This window comes from Tubulanus polymorphus, chromosome 3, assembly GCF_964204645.1.
Source record: "Tubulanus polymorphus chromosome 3, tnTubPoly1.2, whole genome shotgun sequence".
NCBI lineage: Eukaryota > Metazoa > Nemertea > Palaeonemertea > Tubulaniformes > Tubulanidae > Tubulanus > Tubulanus polymorphus.
This window is the reverse complement of record NC_134027.1, coordinates 13863295-13879216: the sequence shown is the minus strand read 5'-3', so window position 1 is coordinate 13879216 and position 15922 is coordinate 13863295. Positions and strand designations below refer to the sequence as shown.

Below are 15922 nucleotides of genomic sequence, written 5' to 3'. Positions count from 1 at the left end.
CCGACTTTTCAAGAATTTTTTATGGATATTTGATGTTAAAATAAAGGGGATAGGGGGTTATGACTGGTTATGCCACTTGTGGTCACGAGTTCCGTAATAATCGACTTGCCGTGGCTAGCCTGAGTGTAGTCTTCATCTAGGAAAATCGATACTGTACCGCCTACTGAAGTACAGTATTGTAGGCGGCCACGTGCTGCCACGATATGAATAAGAAAATAGTGGAACAATGTACGACAGCATTCATACATGCGCCGTACGCTAGTGAGCAGTGTCTATACATTACTGCGTGCACGTGGTCTACTGTTCAGTGCACAGCAGTAATCATCAGACTGACGCGCGCGTGATGCATACATATTGTCAAACAAACTATTCAATAAATCAATACCAACGGATCCAAAATGTCGACTGCCCGTAAATATATTTTTTTATATTCGAATAAACTATTGAAAAATCTTTCTACCGAGAAAAATATCTGCTGCCTCAAGGATTCGAACCCGCTTTCAATTTTTTGTTTGAAGATTTCAACCACCAATCAGAATCTTCAATACATTTGTTATAAAGCAAACATGGCTTCCACATTAAACTGATATTAATTTTTGCTAGATTCTGGTCCAGAGAATTTCTCAGATGTCCGGAAATTGCTTCAAATTTCAAACATTTTCTTGGGGAGGACCCCCAAACCCTCCCTTATGACTTCACACCGTTGGTGCGAAGCGTGGCTTCGCGCCTGCAGCACTTGCCAGGACAGAATGAGGCCAAATTGATTTTCGATTTTTTGGTAACTACCGTTGGGATCCCTGTACCAGCAAAAACGAAAGGGTGAAGGGGAGAATGAAGTATCCTAGCGTATGTGAAATATACAGATTTTCATAATCACATCCCTTCATTGGGTTTTGTATATGGTCACGGGTGTTGAATATTGAAACTAGTTAGAATGTTGAGCATTTGAAAACACTCCCAAGTAGGCAGGTGTCCCTGAACCCTTAGTTTCCCATTTGAGGCACAATCTTGTAAACCCCAATATAAGTCATCCATCCTCTGCTATAATGTGACAACATTTTTTTTTCCACATTTACAGGTGATGGTCTTATTTTTGATCATGTGTTCGTCCTTGTTTGTCTTTAGCTTGATTTTACTAACAGTTCCAGGTAAAAAATGTCTATCTAATATTGCTGTATCTTTCTGCCATTGCCTTTTCTATCACCATCTAACTATAATCAAATAATATTTTAAAAAAGTGTTTCCGTTTTATTGCAGTTTTTTTAGGCAGAAAGGTAATGTCACTACGAATGGGTGAAGCCAAAATGCATGAATTGTATACAGCAGCATGTGGATTGTACATTTGCTGGATGACTATGAGAATATTTACTGTATTCTACACCTGGGTGCCACAAGGATGGCTTGCCATTGCAAGGAGACTGAACGATTGGATTACTTGGGTGAGTTGAATCCTTTGATACATTCTTCACATCTCATAAATCATACAAAATGCTAAGTCTTTTCCCCATGTCTGGGTTTTGTATCACTTGATGATCTTAACATAAGTGTAAAGGTCTTAGAGATCTATTGCATGTGGATTCAAGACTAAAAGGTTTCATATAGCAGCCAAAGGAATATGCAGTTGGCACTCATATGTATCCCATCATCATATAATATCTGTCTGTATTAGGCCTATGTGTGTTATGGTCACATGCCTTGATACTCTATGTTTCATCCATTCAGTACATGAAGTATTCCCAGTAAATAGCTCCAGTCAGTGCTTACCAATAATTATACAGGGCGCTACAAGCACATACACAGCTAAGGCTTGAGGTGTAAGGAACCAACTGGATGATTATTTTGTATAAGTCATCTGTGATCTTTCTAATAGTAAATGATTTCTTTTTCTTTCAAGGGCATTAAACTGATGGTTATTGGTTCTGTACTAGTTGGAATTATACCCTTAATGTTAGGATTGCTTTTTGAATTGGTAATCGTTGCACCTCTGCGTGTTCCTCTTAATCAAAGTCCAGTATTCTTTCCCTGGCAGGTAAATTTTATTTTATGATCAATCTATATCTTGAGTGGAAATTTTTGCTTTAACTAGTTTTTGTTGATCCTTATAGAACTGTCCTCAGAGTAACTGTCTATTGGCTCTTGGTAGTACAAAGTTGTATCCACTGTATATGCACAGCTGATATTTGGTCATAAGGAGAGAAATAGGTTTTGGAATTGATATGGCTTATTTCACCCATCAGCTCTAAGCCACATGGAAGTGCTGGGATATATGCAAAAATGCTGGAATATGCAAAATTTCATTGAATTTTTCCCCTATGCCTAGTGTATATCGAGGTCATCGGCTTCCAAATGTGGCCGCCAGGGTAGCCATCTTGAATTACTAGCACGAAACGGCCTGCAATTCTTGATCCATTTTCATGATACTAGGTCAGGTGTAAGAATTTTGGTAGGTGAAATGTCAACCCTTATTGAAAATTTTGGTCAAGTATGGCCGCCATGGTTGTCATCCATCTTAGATTTCTTTTCAGCACGATGCCTACAATTCTTAGTGCATTTTTTCATGTAGTGTGATGGGGCATCAAAAATGGGATTGTCTTTTTATGTTAGGATATTAACAAAAAATGAACATCATTCTTCTTCTACTGCGTCACGAAGGTATAAGGCCCGTGGGCCTCTTGTTTTGATTTGTCCCCCAGGGGTGCCCCTTGGGTGGAGTTTCTATATCTTGATATTGCTTCTAGTACTACAGTTTTAATCAGATCAATTTCAAATTTAGTATGAATGTTCTAGGGACTTAGGCCTATAAAGTATCAGAGCCTTTTTGGTTTACCTTCGTCAGCAGTATGAGGTTGGCATTGAGCCAATTCATGTAAAATCGCGGTACGTTTTTTTATGTGAGCATTTTTTTCATTGGTTCTCGGGTTAAACAACGTATAATCGATGCAATTGAAGACATGACGAACCTCCGACGATGACATGGTCAACTTTGTTTAAATTCGACGAAAAACTGTTTTTGGCGGGAAAATTCTTAGCTCTTGCGTATAAAATTGCAATGACCTCAATTGGGAGGCGTCGTCTCTACGAGCGAATGTGATTGACTGTTTTTGGGATATACGGGGAATTCCGGCGCTACTAAAATAATTATGGGAAAGCCATTAATGGCGAAAGTTTCATTGGATTAGGTGCCGTATATGTGCGAATTTCAAATGCTCATTGCTGGTGAGAATATAATTTTTTCACATATCGCCATAGGTATTGTTTCATTTTAATACCCGGTGAATGTGTTGATTGAGATTGACGTGAAGCGAACGTTCACTATACGTCAAGGCCTCCACGTGCGCGGGAGTGCTAACATTAGACTATTGCGCACACAAACACACGCTAATACAGACTTCTACATGGTGATGCTGTAACGCTGCTTGGCGCGTGTACGTTTGGTATGATAACAAGCTGAATAATCGTCGTAGCAGATGAGCGCTGTGTTTTCTGTTTGATAGAATTTGTAATGAATTGTAATTTCTTTTGACCTGAAAATACTAAGCAGCAAACTATAGGTATAGGCCAAGGTCTGAATATTGTAGTGGTAAATTCCAGGATTTAAAACGATCTAATACTACGCCCTGGTTTTAGCTTCCTTGGCCATACATTGGAAGAGGTTTCGTTTCCAAGACTCTATTCAGCCACCCTCTGATATGTGACATCATTTGAATATTTTTTCATATTGTGAAAAATATTTCTTTGAAAATATAAAATAGTTTTCAATGCTGCGCCTACCTGTACCCTATGAAATTTTGGACGTAGACCATAAACAAATGTTTATCTTTGGTCTTATTTGACTACAAAATAATTCATTAAGAAAGATAAAATACAATATAAACTTCTAGAACTTTGAAGTCACGAATTAAAAAGATTTTTCAAGCAATGCCCTTACTCCAAACAATCTCTAGCTTTCAAGGTAAACCACACTTTGCCCATGGGCAATTAATTTTGGATTTGTCCCCTAGGGGTGGAGTTTCTATTAATTCAAATTGTAACTTAACTAGTCCTACAGTTTTAATCAGATCAATTCCAAATTTGGTATGAATGCTCTATGGACCAAGGCCTATATAGTTGCAGAGCCATTTTTTGATTTGTCATAGGGGTGGAGTTTCTATTTATAATGGCTTTCGCTTTAGCGAAGTCCATTTTGTTATGCAATTTAAAACTTTCTTGCTTTGGCACAAAATAACTTAAAAACGAGGCTTATATTTTCTCTTCGGAACTTTCAAAGCATTCAATGGAGTAATAAAAGCTCTTACCCTATTGAATATTAATTTAGTTATTTATTTGTTGTTGGAAATACATTGCGTTTCGAAAGAACATATGCCCTTTTACGTTTATTCATGCTTCACACACGTGCTAGACACATACACTGGCTGCAGTGTGGTGTATTGATCTGTGCATGTATATGAAAAAAAGTGCTCCCTGCGCGTGGCCTAGTTTTAAGTTTTCTTGGAAACTGCGAATGATTCAACTGCCATATTGTGTGGCGGCCAACCGTGAAAAGCAGTGAATAGAAGGACAGTAAAATTGGGAAAGGGAGAACTGAATCTTGGAAATTGTTCAATTTACGAAAATAAATTGTCTAATGTTAACAAACTGTACACAGTGTATGAAATAAATGAAATCAACGTGGAGAGCGTCTATTTGAGTCAGTGGGGAAAACCCGCTACCATGTATATTCATGATGAATCATCATGCAGTTGTGTGTGATGGAGATCGTATCAATAGACAGATTTTCATGAAAACTTCTTGATTCAATCAAGGGGGGGCATCTTAGGCTTTTTTGATTACTTGGAGAACAGATTCTCTGAAATTCTGCCAAAAACTACATGACGAAGATAGGTATGTGTTTCCATTCATAATTTGAGAAAATACAATTTTTGTCTTGATATTTTCCGTCCTTATTTCCGGTCTGTAACAAGTCAATTTTCTCCCATCATTTGAATTCAATCCATCAGTTATCAGTCCTTTTCATTTGTTTTTAAATTTCTGTACCTATGTTTAATTTTGGTGCTGATTAATCATTACACTCATGTAAATTTAGGAAAGCCCATATTAAGAATTTCGTTTCTTGTTCAAGTTGCAATTAGTCCTACAGTTTTAATCAGATCAAGTCCAAATTTGGTATGAATCTTCTAAAATTATGGACCAATACCTCCAACATACAGAGCCCTTTTTGGATTTGGCCACAAAGGGGCACCCACAGCAGAGCTAGCCGATAGGCTTTTTGTTTTACTTACTATACGTCGTCACACATAATCCTTGAAATGTGATACTCTCATAATGCAATGGAAATGATAGAACGTCACCTCAATGCTTAGATACCTAAATGTCTTAAAATTACCAAAAAAACATCAATTTAGCCACCACGATAAAAGAAGCTGATGAAGCGAAGACTCGTTGCTGGATGTCATCTGGTTGTAGCACATGACTTCAAGATGAATTAATCTTAGACAGCTAGACAGTTGAAAAAAAATCTTAAGTCTTTACCTCGTCAGTTGTGGCAAAAATTTGTTCTTTTTTTTTTGGCAACTTTTAGATATTTATACTGATGTCTAGCCTTTGAATTGAAGTTTGATTGTATCCAATGCATTGTGAACTTATACAAGGGATTAAGCATTACAATACAAGTTACGCATACAAGTAAGAAAAATATTTTTGATAATACTGGCATTATGAGAAATTTATCCTTATCTGAGGGGTAGATCATTGAGACTTAATTCAGAAACAAGATAGGTAAAGGTCTCTCCTGAAAGCTTGAGATTATCTAATCAAGCAAGCCACATTCATTCAGCGACATTTTTCTTATATTATAGAACTGGGCACTGGGAGTATTGCATGCTAAAGTTATCTGTGCAGTAACCATGATGGGTCCTCATTGGTGGTTAAAGGAAGTGATTGAACAGGTGTATAATGATGGTCTTCGGAATATAAACCTGAAATATATATGTTTGCGTCTATGTTTCCCTGTGGTTAGTTCTCTGGGCATAGCTCTTGCGGTTCCATACATCATCTATAAAAGTGTCATACCTTTGTGTGGTAAGTATAAGTACCATTTTGAATGTAGTATCGATGCAATATAGGTCCTTGTTTGACGTCAAGTGCCAAATCCAATTTAAGAATAGTTGAAACTCCCCAAAATTTCCATTGTTTAATTTGAAATCCAGATTCGAGATCAGCAGCTGTATCTTTTGAATGGATGGCATGTTCAGTGACAATGCTTAGTATTCCCTGGTTAATTCAGTGGGATTCGTGTTGGCCAACGACTATGTTGTGCATTTGTTGTGCTATCCGCTGAAGGATACCGGTAACTGAATTCATGTCATTTGAACTCCCGAGCTACATATTGATACTTACAGTATTCAAACCTTTTGTTATCCCTGTTTATCTTATATAATTGTTAGAAATGCTCATCGTGTGCATAGTATACAGCACTATGCAGTAGATGTTGCTGAGAAGTATTTCAAGCTAGAGATAATTCCGCTGACACAGTTAAGCTCATCACGGTAGCTGTTTTAGGACAGTCATATGTCCACCTTGCATCTGTTAGCAACTCATTGTTGGGGCACACCATTGCCAACTATTGCATCACAGTCAACCAATGCCCGATTAATTAATTGCCAAACGTGAAGAATATGACAATATTTGCTCACTCATGGTTATTGAAAAAAAATGATGGCGTTGAATGCTAGGGTATCTAAATAACCCATGTTAGTATATGCATTTCATTAAGAACATACATATACATATTACTACAATTGTTCTTCTAGGTTTGGAAATTGAGTTGCACTCATTGATACTACGGCGAATATATCCTTGTCTTCTATCATTTTTGTGTATATCCGCATTGTGTATATTACAAGCACGGCAATTCAAGCGATTATACGAGCATATACGTAATGATAAGTAAGTATTGAACTCTTGTATTATTGACTTCTTTATGGCTCTGGAAACCTGTCTGGAAATAACGTGTATCAATACTCGTCTTTTGTTCGATTGAGATTCATTGTGCGTTGTCAAAAATAGCTTGGCGCGTTGGCTTGGTGCGTTGCGTTGAGTGGCGTACTTCCGAGTTCCTGCAGCACGCTGTCACCTTCTGTGGTTATATGAGTGGCGCATTGCCGTGGCCTGTTATCTATATGCCATGTGTTATCGGGAATGCAACTGCAAGTCTGTTCTAAAAACAGACTCATTCATTGCTTGGAATGATGGCTGAGGTCACCGTCAGGGAGTAATATCTATATATATATATATATATATATATATATATATATATATATATATATATATATATATATATATAATATATACCGTATTTTCCGGTGTATAAGTCGAGTTTTTGAGACCAAAATCATGTCCAAAAAACGTAGGTCCACGTATGCACCGAATACACTTTCAATATCATTTAAACTGCCGATGTTTAAGAGTTCAAGGATTTATGTTAGGCTACACTCGCATACCAATTAGAATTTAGAATAAAATAGTTTCTTATAGTTTGGAAATGGTTCAAAATTAACTGATATTAAAAATCAAATGAGAAAGAAAAGCGCACGCGTGTATAATTGTAAAGCACTTTATATAGCTGCGCTGCTGTGGCAGCGTGCCAATAATCAATACACAGCAGTCTAATACTAGACTACAGGTGCGCGGCATTCAATGTATATAAAATACATACAACACGTGGATACAATCAATCCGGTAATTTACTATCAGAAACAACAGATCCCACTGATTAATTACAAACAGTGGTAAAGACTCTCAACTACTATGAGAATGACCCTAGCAATATTTTCAAAAAGTGACATATGTAAACACATGAAGACGGGACTCCACTTATACACCGACTTAGTACAACTCTTTAAACTGAAAATTTGACCTCGACTTATACACCAAGTCAACTTGTACACCGGAAAATACGGTATATGTTCCATTTTCTCCGTCGTTTACGAGAAAAACATGCATGATATGATAGTCACAAAGATTTTTTGACCAGATGCAATGACCAAGGGCTACTACTGAAAGGTTTTTTGATTAAATGGATCTTAACCTTTGATTTTACACCAGAGAAATTGGAGACAATAAATGGAATCTTAAACACAGCTTCACATAAATTAGTAAAGAAAACCATTGTGATTTGTAAGAGTAAAATAATGAAACTAGATATGGATGACGAACAAATAATGACATCATTAGAGAGAAATTTTCAACTAAACATGAAACAAGAATAACTGGATAATATCGACTACCGAGTGAGAAAACTTGAAAATGAATTACGAAAAACCAAGGAGAAAAAATTCAGGACCTTAGTTACCAACAGCCACTGTGGAACCATTAATCCAGAAGAAATAGAAATGACAGGTGATGGAAATTGTTTCTATAGATGTATTGCACACTATATTTATGGTGATGAGGAATTATACAAGAGGGTTAGAACAGAAATAGCATGTGAGCTTCAAACAAATATTGTCAAATACAAACCATACATAGATGGAGACTATGATATTCACATCCGTAATGTACTAAGAGAAGATGGTCACACTGAATCATGAGCTACAGAGGCGGATATCATAGTCACATCGTATTTATATTCAATTGACATATTTGTGCCATCCAACATCAACGTTGCAGATACATGGATGAAATTTCCACCTGGTGAATGTAATCACGAAAAAATGTTCATTGATATCATACATAGAAATAACCATTTCAATATAAGTGAACTCACAAGTCGACTGTGTAGATGCATACGGGAAACTCATTCACGAATTCAAAAACGAGCCGATAATACTGCAAAGATATATAAAGAAAAGGTCGCAGAACATACAACCATATTTGAAATAGAAAATGGCCATAAACCATCAGTACATTACAGAGATGCCGAACCCGAAAACATCAAAGAAAAAAATGTGGAAGTCGTTAACCTTTCCAGTAAGATATTAATGGTACCCCAAAAAAACCTGTTACGCAAGGGTCTCAAATTTGTCCCTACGTGCTCAAAGTTAGATATGGCCAAAGTCATCACTGATTTACATGGAATTGGATTGTGGATGAGACTCAAGGAATTCTTTTACGATGATTCAATAGACAACCAACCCATCTATGAAAAAGAACAATTCCTTCAAAAGAAACAAAGTACATGGATGCCTCCGACAGGAAGAGACAATTATTTGAACCTATATATACAGGAAGTAAAGGACTAAATCATAAAAGGTTAAACACATAAATTCCTCAAGAACCTAAATAGATCTAAGGAAAAGGCTATGATAGAACTCCTTAATGATGGAGACATAGTAATTAGACCAGGCGACAAGGGCTCGGGCATAGTAATAATGGATACATCCAAATATATTGAACAGGTAGAAAATGAAATGTCACAAAACAAATCATACAAATCATTTCCTTCAGATCAAAGAGGAAATATCGGGGCAGATTTAGACCGTGTCGACCGTGTCGCCTGACACGGTCAGAATTTTAAAGTGCCTTTTTATTTTTCTCAGTATCAAAATTTGCCGTTGTAACCACCTGAGATACACAAGATATTTTTCCTAAATATATAACCTATGTTTCTTGACTAAATGCCTCAGAGATGTTCAGAAAGCTCTAAAATAATAGTAAAATTTCAAAAATTTTGCTGATATGCCCTTTTTATTGGTCGACATGGTCACAACATGCCCCTGGATCCGCCCCTGAATATATCTAATAAAGTTACGAAATTTGTCAACAATCTATATAAACAGGGTGCTATTTCCAAAAAAATGAAAAAATACATAATGCCTCCGGATCCATTACCCGGGCCAGAGCCTAGATAGTTACATCAAGGACACCACACACCTCCTCAACAAAATATCTAAATTTGAAGGGCCTTTACCAAAAAACTCAATGCTGTTTTGGAAATTATGGGTCTTTATCCCAATGCCCCCCATAGGAAGCCAGAATAGTTGTATAAAAGGCTCTAGACAGCCGTACTGGAACAAATCTAGTATCGACTGAAACAATATTAGATCTAATGGATATGGTTTTGGAAAACAATAAATTTCTTTTTATGGCCAAACATTATATACAGCAAGGAGGAACAGCTATAGGGTCGAAAACTAGGTATGAATTATACATGTATATATTTAGGGGAATAGGAGAAAGAACTTCTAGACAGGTCACCAAAGAAACCACTAGCATACGAACGCTGTGGATGATATCTGGGTTGGTTTCCATAGACAAGTGGCTGTCCAATATCAATTAGTCAACAAAAACCCACAATAAAAAAGAAAAACTATCTGATAGTTTGACGTTTCAACTCAAATCTATGAGCCATTTTCAAAAACTGATTTATTGTACAGTTATAACTATACAAAATATAGCAACAAGGTAACTAAGTGTTATAGCTGTAAGGATATAGTGACTAAGGAGTTTATTTTGTGGGAGAAACCTAAATTGGAATTGACTGTGAAGTCAGAGTTTTTGGTTTACCTTTGTCAGCGACATGAAGTTGGCATTGAGCCAATTCATGTAAAATCGCAGTACGTTTTTTATGTGAGCATTTGTTTCATTTGTTCTCGGCTTAAACGACGTAGAATCGATGCGATTGAAGACATGGCGAACCTCCGTCGATGACATGGTCAACTGAGTTAAAATTCTACGAAAAACTGTTTTTGGCAGGAAAATTCTTAGCTCTCGCGTATAAGATTGCAATGACCTCGATTGGGGGGCGTCGTCTCTATGAGCAAATGGGATTGGCTGTTTTTGGGATATACGGGGAATTCCGGCGCTACTACAATAATTATGGGAAAGCCATAGAATGGCGAACGTTTCATTGGACTAGGTGCCGTATACGTGCAAATTTCAAATGCTCATTGCTGGTGAGGATGAAATTATTTCACACATCCGCCATAGGTATTGTTTCATTTTAATACCCGGTGATTGTTTTGATTGACATTGAAGTGTAAGCGAACATTTACTTAGACGAGGCCTCCACGTGTGTGCGGAGTGTTACACAACACACACACAAGCTCGTACAGTACACTACTAAAGGTGATGCTGAAACGCGTGCACATTTGACATGAAATTAGGCTGAACGTTTCATTGGACAAGGTGCCGTATACGTGCAAATTTCAAATGCTCATTGCTGGTGAGGATGTAATTATTTCACACATCCGCCATAGGTATTGTTTCATTTTAATACCCGGTGATTGTTTTGATTGACATTGAAGTGTAAGCGAACATTCACTTAGACGAGGCCTCCACGTGTGTGCGGAGTGTTACACAACACACACACAAGCTCGTACAGTACACTACTAAAGGTGATGCTGAAACGCGTGCACATTTGACATGAAATTAGGCTGAATAATCGTAGCAGAAGATGAGCACTGTGTTTTCTGTTTGATAGAATTTGTAATAAATTGTAATTTCTTGTGACCTGAAAATATTAAGCAGCAAATAACAAGTACAGGTCGAGGTTGGAATATTGTAGTCGTAAAGTCCAGGATTTAAAACGATCTAATAGCCGATTTCTTCCGTACCGGTATTTTAACTTCCGCGGCCAACATTGGAAGAGGTTTCCAAGACCCAATATTCAGCCACCCTCTTACATGTGACATCATATGAATTTTAGGCCATCCCATATTAATGGTCTGTTCGCCGTAACCCGATCGACCCGATTTCAAAGGTACCGAGTGAAAACTTTTTCTGGGATTCATTGAAATAAATTTTATTTTTGATAAAAACGGCTGACCGACCGACCCACTGCCGACGTGTGAGCTACGTATGTTTGAATTCAAATGTGCATCGTGTGAAAACATGCCTTGACATGTGGCCTAATTTAAGTTTTCCAGGAAACTGGCAGTGTTTCAATAAGCTGCCATTCATTCTCATAGTGACTAACGTAAAAGCGCGCACTATCCAATGTACTGTTTCATTTTTAACACAGAGATGACGCTCTGGACGAAGTTATAATTTTAGAATAATTCTCGAAATCTACGCTATCAGACAAATTTCCCGTGCACAACGTAGATGATTTTTGCGATATTGTTTCCGTGTAAAAAAGGTGATTATTTTTTTTTTGCCCAAAAATTTTGCAAAAAAAATTTCTACCTACCTACCGACTCATCCTGAAAAGTTGAGTCTGTGTTATGAAAAGTTGATTCGGTGTTACGGCAAACAGACAAGTATTTTTGGATGGCCTTATTTGAATATTTTTTTCATATTGCGAAACATATTTTTTTTGAAAATATAATAGTTTCCCTGCCACGCCTACCTGTACCCTACAAAATTTTGGACGTGGACCGTAACCAAATGTATATCTTTTGTCTTATTTGACTACAAAATAATTCTTTAAGAAAGATAAAATACAATATAAACTTGTGGAACTTTGTGCCCTTATTCCAAACAACCTCTAGCTTTCAAGGTAAACCACACTTTGCCCATGGGCAATTTATTTAGAATAATAGCTGACTCAAGGATTCAACGTTTTTATAAATCAGAACAAGGGTATATCAACTGGCTAGAGGAGAAGTCAAAAATATGGCCAGTTTCAAATGTGTGTGAAAAAATAGCATTCTGTGGTTTGGCATTTACGACGTCTTCTTGGTGTTCTTTTTTACGTATATTCAATGATCGTCCTGTTTTACCTATATAGAATTTATCACATTAACCACAAGGTGTTTTATAAACCCCGCAGTCAAGAATATTATCTTTAGGTTTATTGGAACTTAAGTTGTTGATAAGATATCTGGGGTATCAGCGTAGGCTTGTTAGATAAACTCCAAAATTTCCAAAAATTAGCAAATACAATTAACAAAAGCAAGCAAGTAGATTTGAGACATTCAGAAACAGAAGTAGTCATCCATCACATGGATGTATTGGTATACATAAAAGATGATACACTAAATACAGATTTAAATTGCAAAAAAACTGATAAACATCTTTATTTGGACTATTCCTTGTGTCACCAAGAAACTACCAAAAAAGCCATACCATATGGTCTAGGAATACCCTTTAAGACGTATTTGTTCGGAAAACAACATACTTCATAAAGTGATATTCTAGTACACAACCATATGTTTTTCAAAAAACAAAATAGATGTGAAACATGTGGAAAAAAGTGTGCGATATGTCCATATATGTGTAATTCAGATAAATCACAAACTGAAGTATATGCAATTTTTTGTAATATAAGTGACTGACAAATTTATCCATGTGGGGGAGACGGGGGATTCACTATACCGACGACAATTACTCAATTTGTCAATAATTCGTCGTAAAACTGATGATCCAGTCTCAACACATTTCAACACTAAATCATTCTGTACCCAATCGATCAATCATGGGCATTGAAAAAACTTTATGAAAAATGATTCCTATAGAAAGACAATAGAGCAATTGTGGATTAAAAAATTAAGATCACAAAAACAATTTGGTATATAGCAAACTAAACTAGTAGTAGTTGTAATACAAGTAAGATTATTATTGCCCCCTTAGCATCATCTGTACCATATGTGACAATAATATCATTGTATCTTAGTAACCAAACTGTGATGTATAATTCAAAGCAAATAAATTCTGATGAAGGACACCAGTCATTTTTCCCCTCAGCCATAGGACGCCAGGGCAGGCTTGCAGATATTGTTCCCACTCAAAACTCTTTCAGTGTGTACAAGCACAAGCTGGCTGTCCTGTATATCTATCTCCAATTGATAATTGTGCCTAATATCCGTATTTTAATTTTTAGAGTAAATTATTAAATTTTATTTTTCAGATACCTGGTAGGAAAGCGTCTTGTGAATTATGAACATCACCAATAAATTATATGAATATGAATGTACGATTTAATTAGCGGGTATACTACTGTAGCCTCTAGTGTACAGACTATCGCTTATAATACATTAACTATTATTGTGTAATATTTGTTACTACTTCCTTACAATTGCCAAATTTCCAAAAAATTATCGGGACTTTCTCTTTCGCATGATAATCATTTTTGAAATGATATTTGCTTATTTTCGATTTTTTTTGTATTTTGACAAAGTCTTTGTTACAACTTCGTCCAGATATAACTATCTTATGAAATACTGTGTAGGTCTATCAATACTCTTCTCTTTAACCATACTTCTTCGAAATGCAATGAGTACAATTTTAAACTCTACCATTAAAAGATGAAACAATGAGAAAATAACTCTGCAAAACGTTATGTTGTAAGTACCATTTAAACTTCCATATTTTTTGGAAAAATTCTATCATTGGTGAACTACTGTTATTAAAACGGTGTGACTATATCATATCATTCGAATTCTTAATTTCATGGATTCGAGTAATTCAATTCCAGTTAAAACTTTAGACTAAACCCAATATAAACGGAATATTGGGGGGTAATTTAACCAAAAAGCTTTCGAAGCCATTTGTCCTTTTGATGATTCCAATGGATTTAGTAACTGTTTTAGTACTTGAATAAAGTATTTTATGACTAGTGGGCATTTCTACCATCATTCTGAGGCTCATAATAAACCCTAAGTGATTGCCTTGAAATAACCATTGGTATAAGTCATACACAGTAACCCTTTATGTAAAACAAGCTTTAGGTTTAGTTACAATCAAAATATAACAGATTGTATGAAGTTCAATACGTAATGAAAATAATAGCTAGTAAACAATGCAAAAGCTATCTACAGTAGAGTACACATAAATCGGATGATGATAAATCGAAGTCCCAGTCCATTTGGGAGTAAGTGGCAATTCATGAGTCTGACTATTCCAATTGAGAGTAGTATTACATTTTCGTGTGTCCCAACTCAGATCCAAAATTTCAAGATCCGGCGTCTTAATTGCATGCATGCTTAACACATAGGTGGCACAGCTTCTATAATTGATAGTGTCAGTTAAACATAAAACAGACAAAACTGACTGTTCTGTAATCTGATGGAAGTTGAAGTGAAGCAACAGATCAGAACTAGGGCTGACATTGATGCCAATGCAGATTTCATTCTAGTTTCAAATTCTAAAGGAACAAATTACCAAAATTAACGAGTTTTATCGACGATAAATAACATTTAGAGTAATTTAAGATTCTATCAATTCAGTTCGTATTGACAATCCCGATTGTGGCAATAAATTCAATTCAGATCAAGTCATTAAATTCTCCGGTTCCCGATTTAAATCATCAAAGATTTAATATAAAACACATTTTCGAAGTCAAGGTAACCATTTAATTTATTTGAGTGCAAAGGTTTGATTTGAAACTAAAATCAGTTGTTGCATTGCAAGAAACAGGAGTTAGCCTCTATACGTCAGACGTTGAACGGAACCTGTAACAACAACTGGTATTCTGACCTGGTACCAAGGACTCCAAAATGAAGTCAATAGCAGACCTCCTAGGTCAGACCCATGTAGGTCACAGACGGAACATACAATTCAGATTTATACAGTATGCTGAAAGCGGAGAACGAAATAACATTGTCAGTCATACTCTTTAGACCTTCCGATGCAGATGAGTTGGCTGTAGTATACAAGGGTATCGCATGCCTTGGCTTGCAAATTTGCACGCGACACACATGAAAATAGACTTTTTGTCACACTAAATGTAAATTCATTCAAAGAGAAAATGTTCTATTTAATCCTGAAAATTGGTAATGCATTTCTTTATATACGCGTCACTTCACATACAAAACAGCAAATTTTTCAAATACATGATACCTGGATGTACGTTGTTTGGTGCTTTTATGGGAGTTGCATGAACTTATCATACCCGACGTTTCGATCCTAGAGATCATCGTCATGCGTCGGATCTCTGGGGTGAGATCGAAACGTCGTGTATTTTATATATTTTAGAAAAGATAGATAAATTTCTTGATTTTAAAATTCTTTAATTTGTATATAGTGGGATTTTATCTTATAATCC

At 36.2% G+C, this 15922-nt stretch overlaps 1 protein-coding gene across 2 annotated transcripts in view; it reads left to right on the top strand.

Moving 5' to 3' along the window:
* The window catches only part of LOC141901338 (E3 ubiquitin-protein ligase MARCHF6-like), a 122639-nt gene extending 108527 nt beyond the window's left edge, over positions 1 to 14112 (top strand). Inside the window, exons 18-23 of one of the 2 annotated variants that reach the window (XM_074788522.1) lie at positions 1079 to 1148; positions 1258 to 1439; positions 1895 to 2029; positions 5856 to 6078; positions 6810 to 6945; positions 13787 to 14112. In XM_074788522.1, the coding sequence (XP_074644623.1) occupies positions 1079 to 1148; positions 1258 to 1439; positions 1895 to 2029; positions 5856 to 6078; positions 6810 to 6945; positions 13787 to 13832 (792 nt within the window). In that variant the 3' untranslated portion in view covers positions 13833 to 14112. Of the gene's footprint in view, positions 1 to 1078; positions 1149 to 1257; positions 1440 to 1894; positions 2030 to 5578; positions 5765 to 5855; positions 6079 to 6809; positions 6946 to 13786 lie in introns of those variants that run through there. The other variant, XM_074788523.1, reaches the window with a different exon arrangement.
* The last annotated feature ends 1810 nt before the right edge of the window (positions 14113 to 15922 follow it).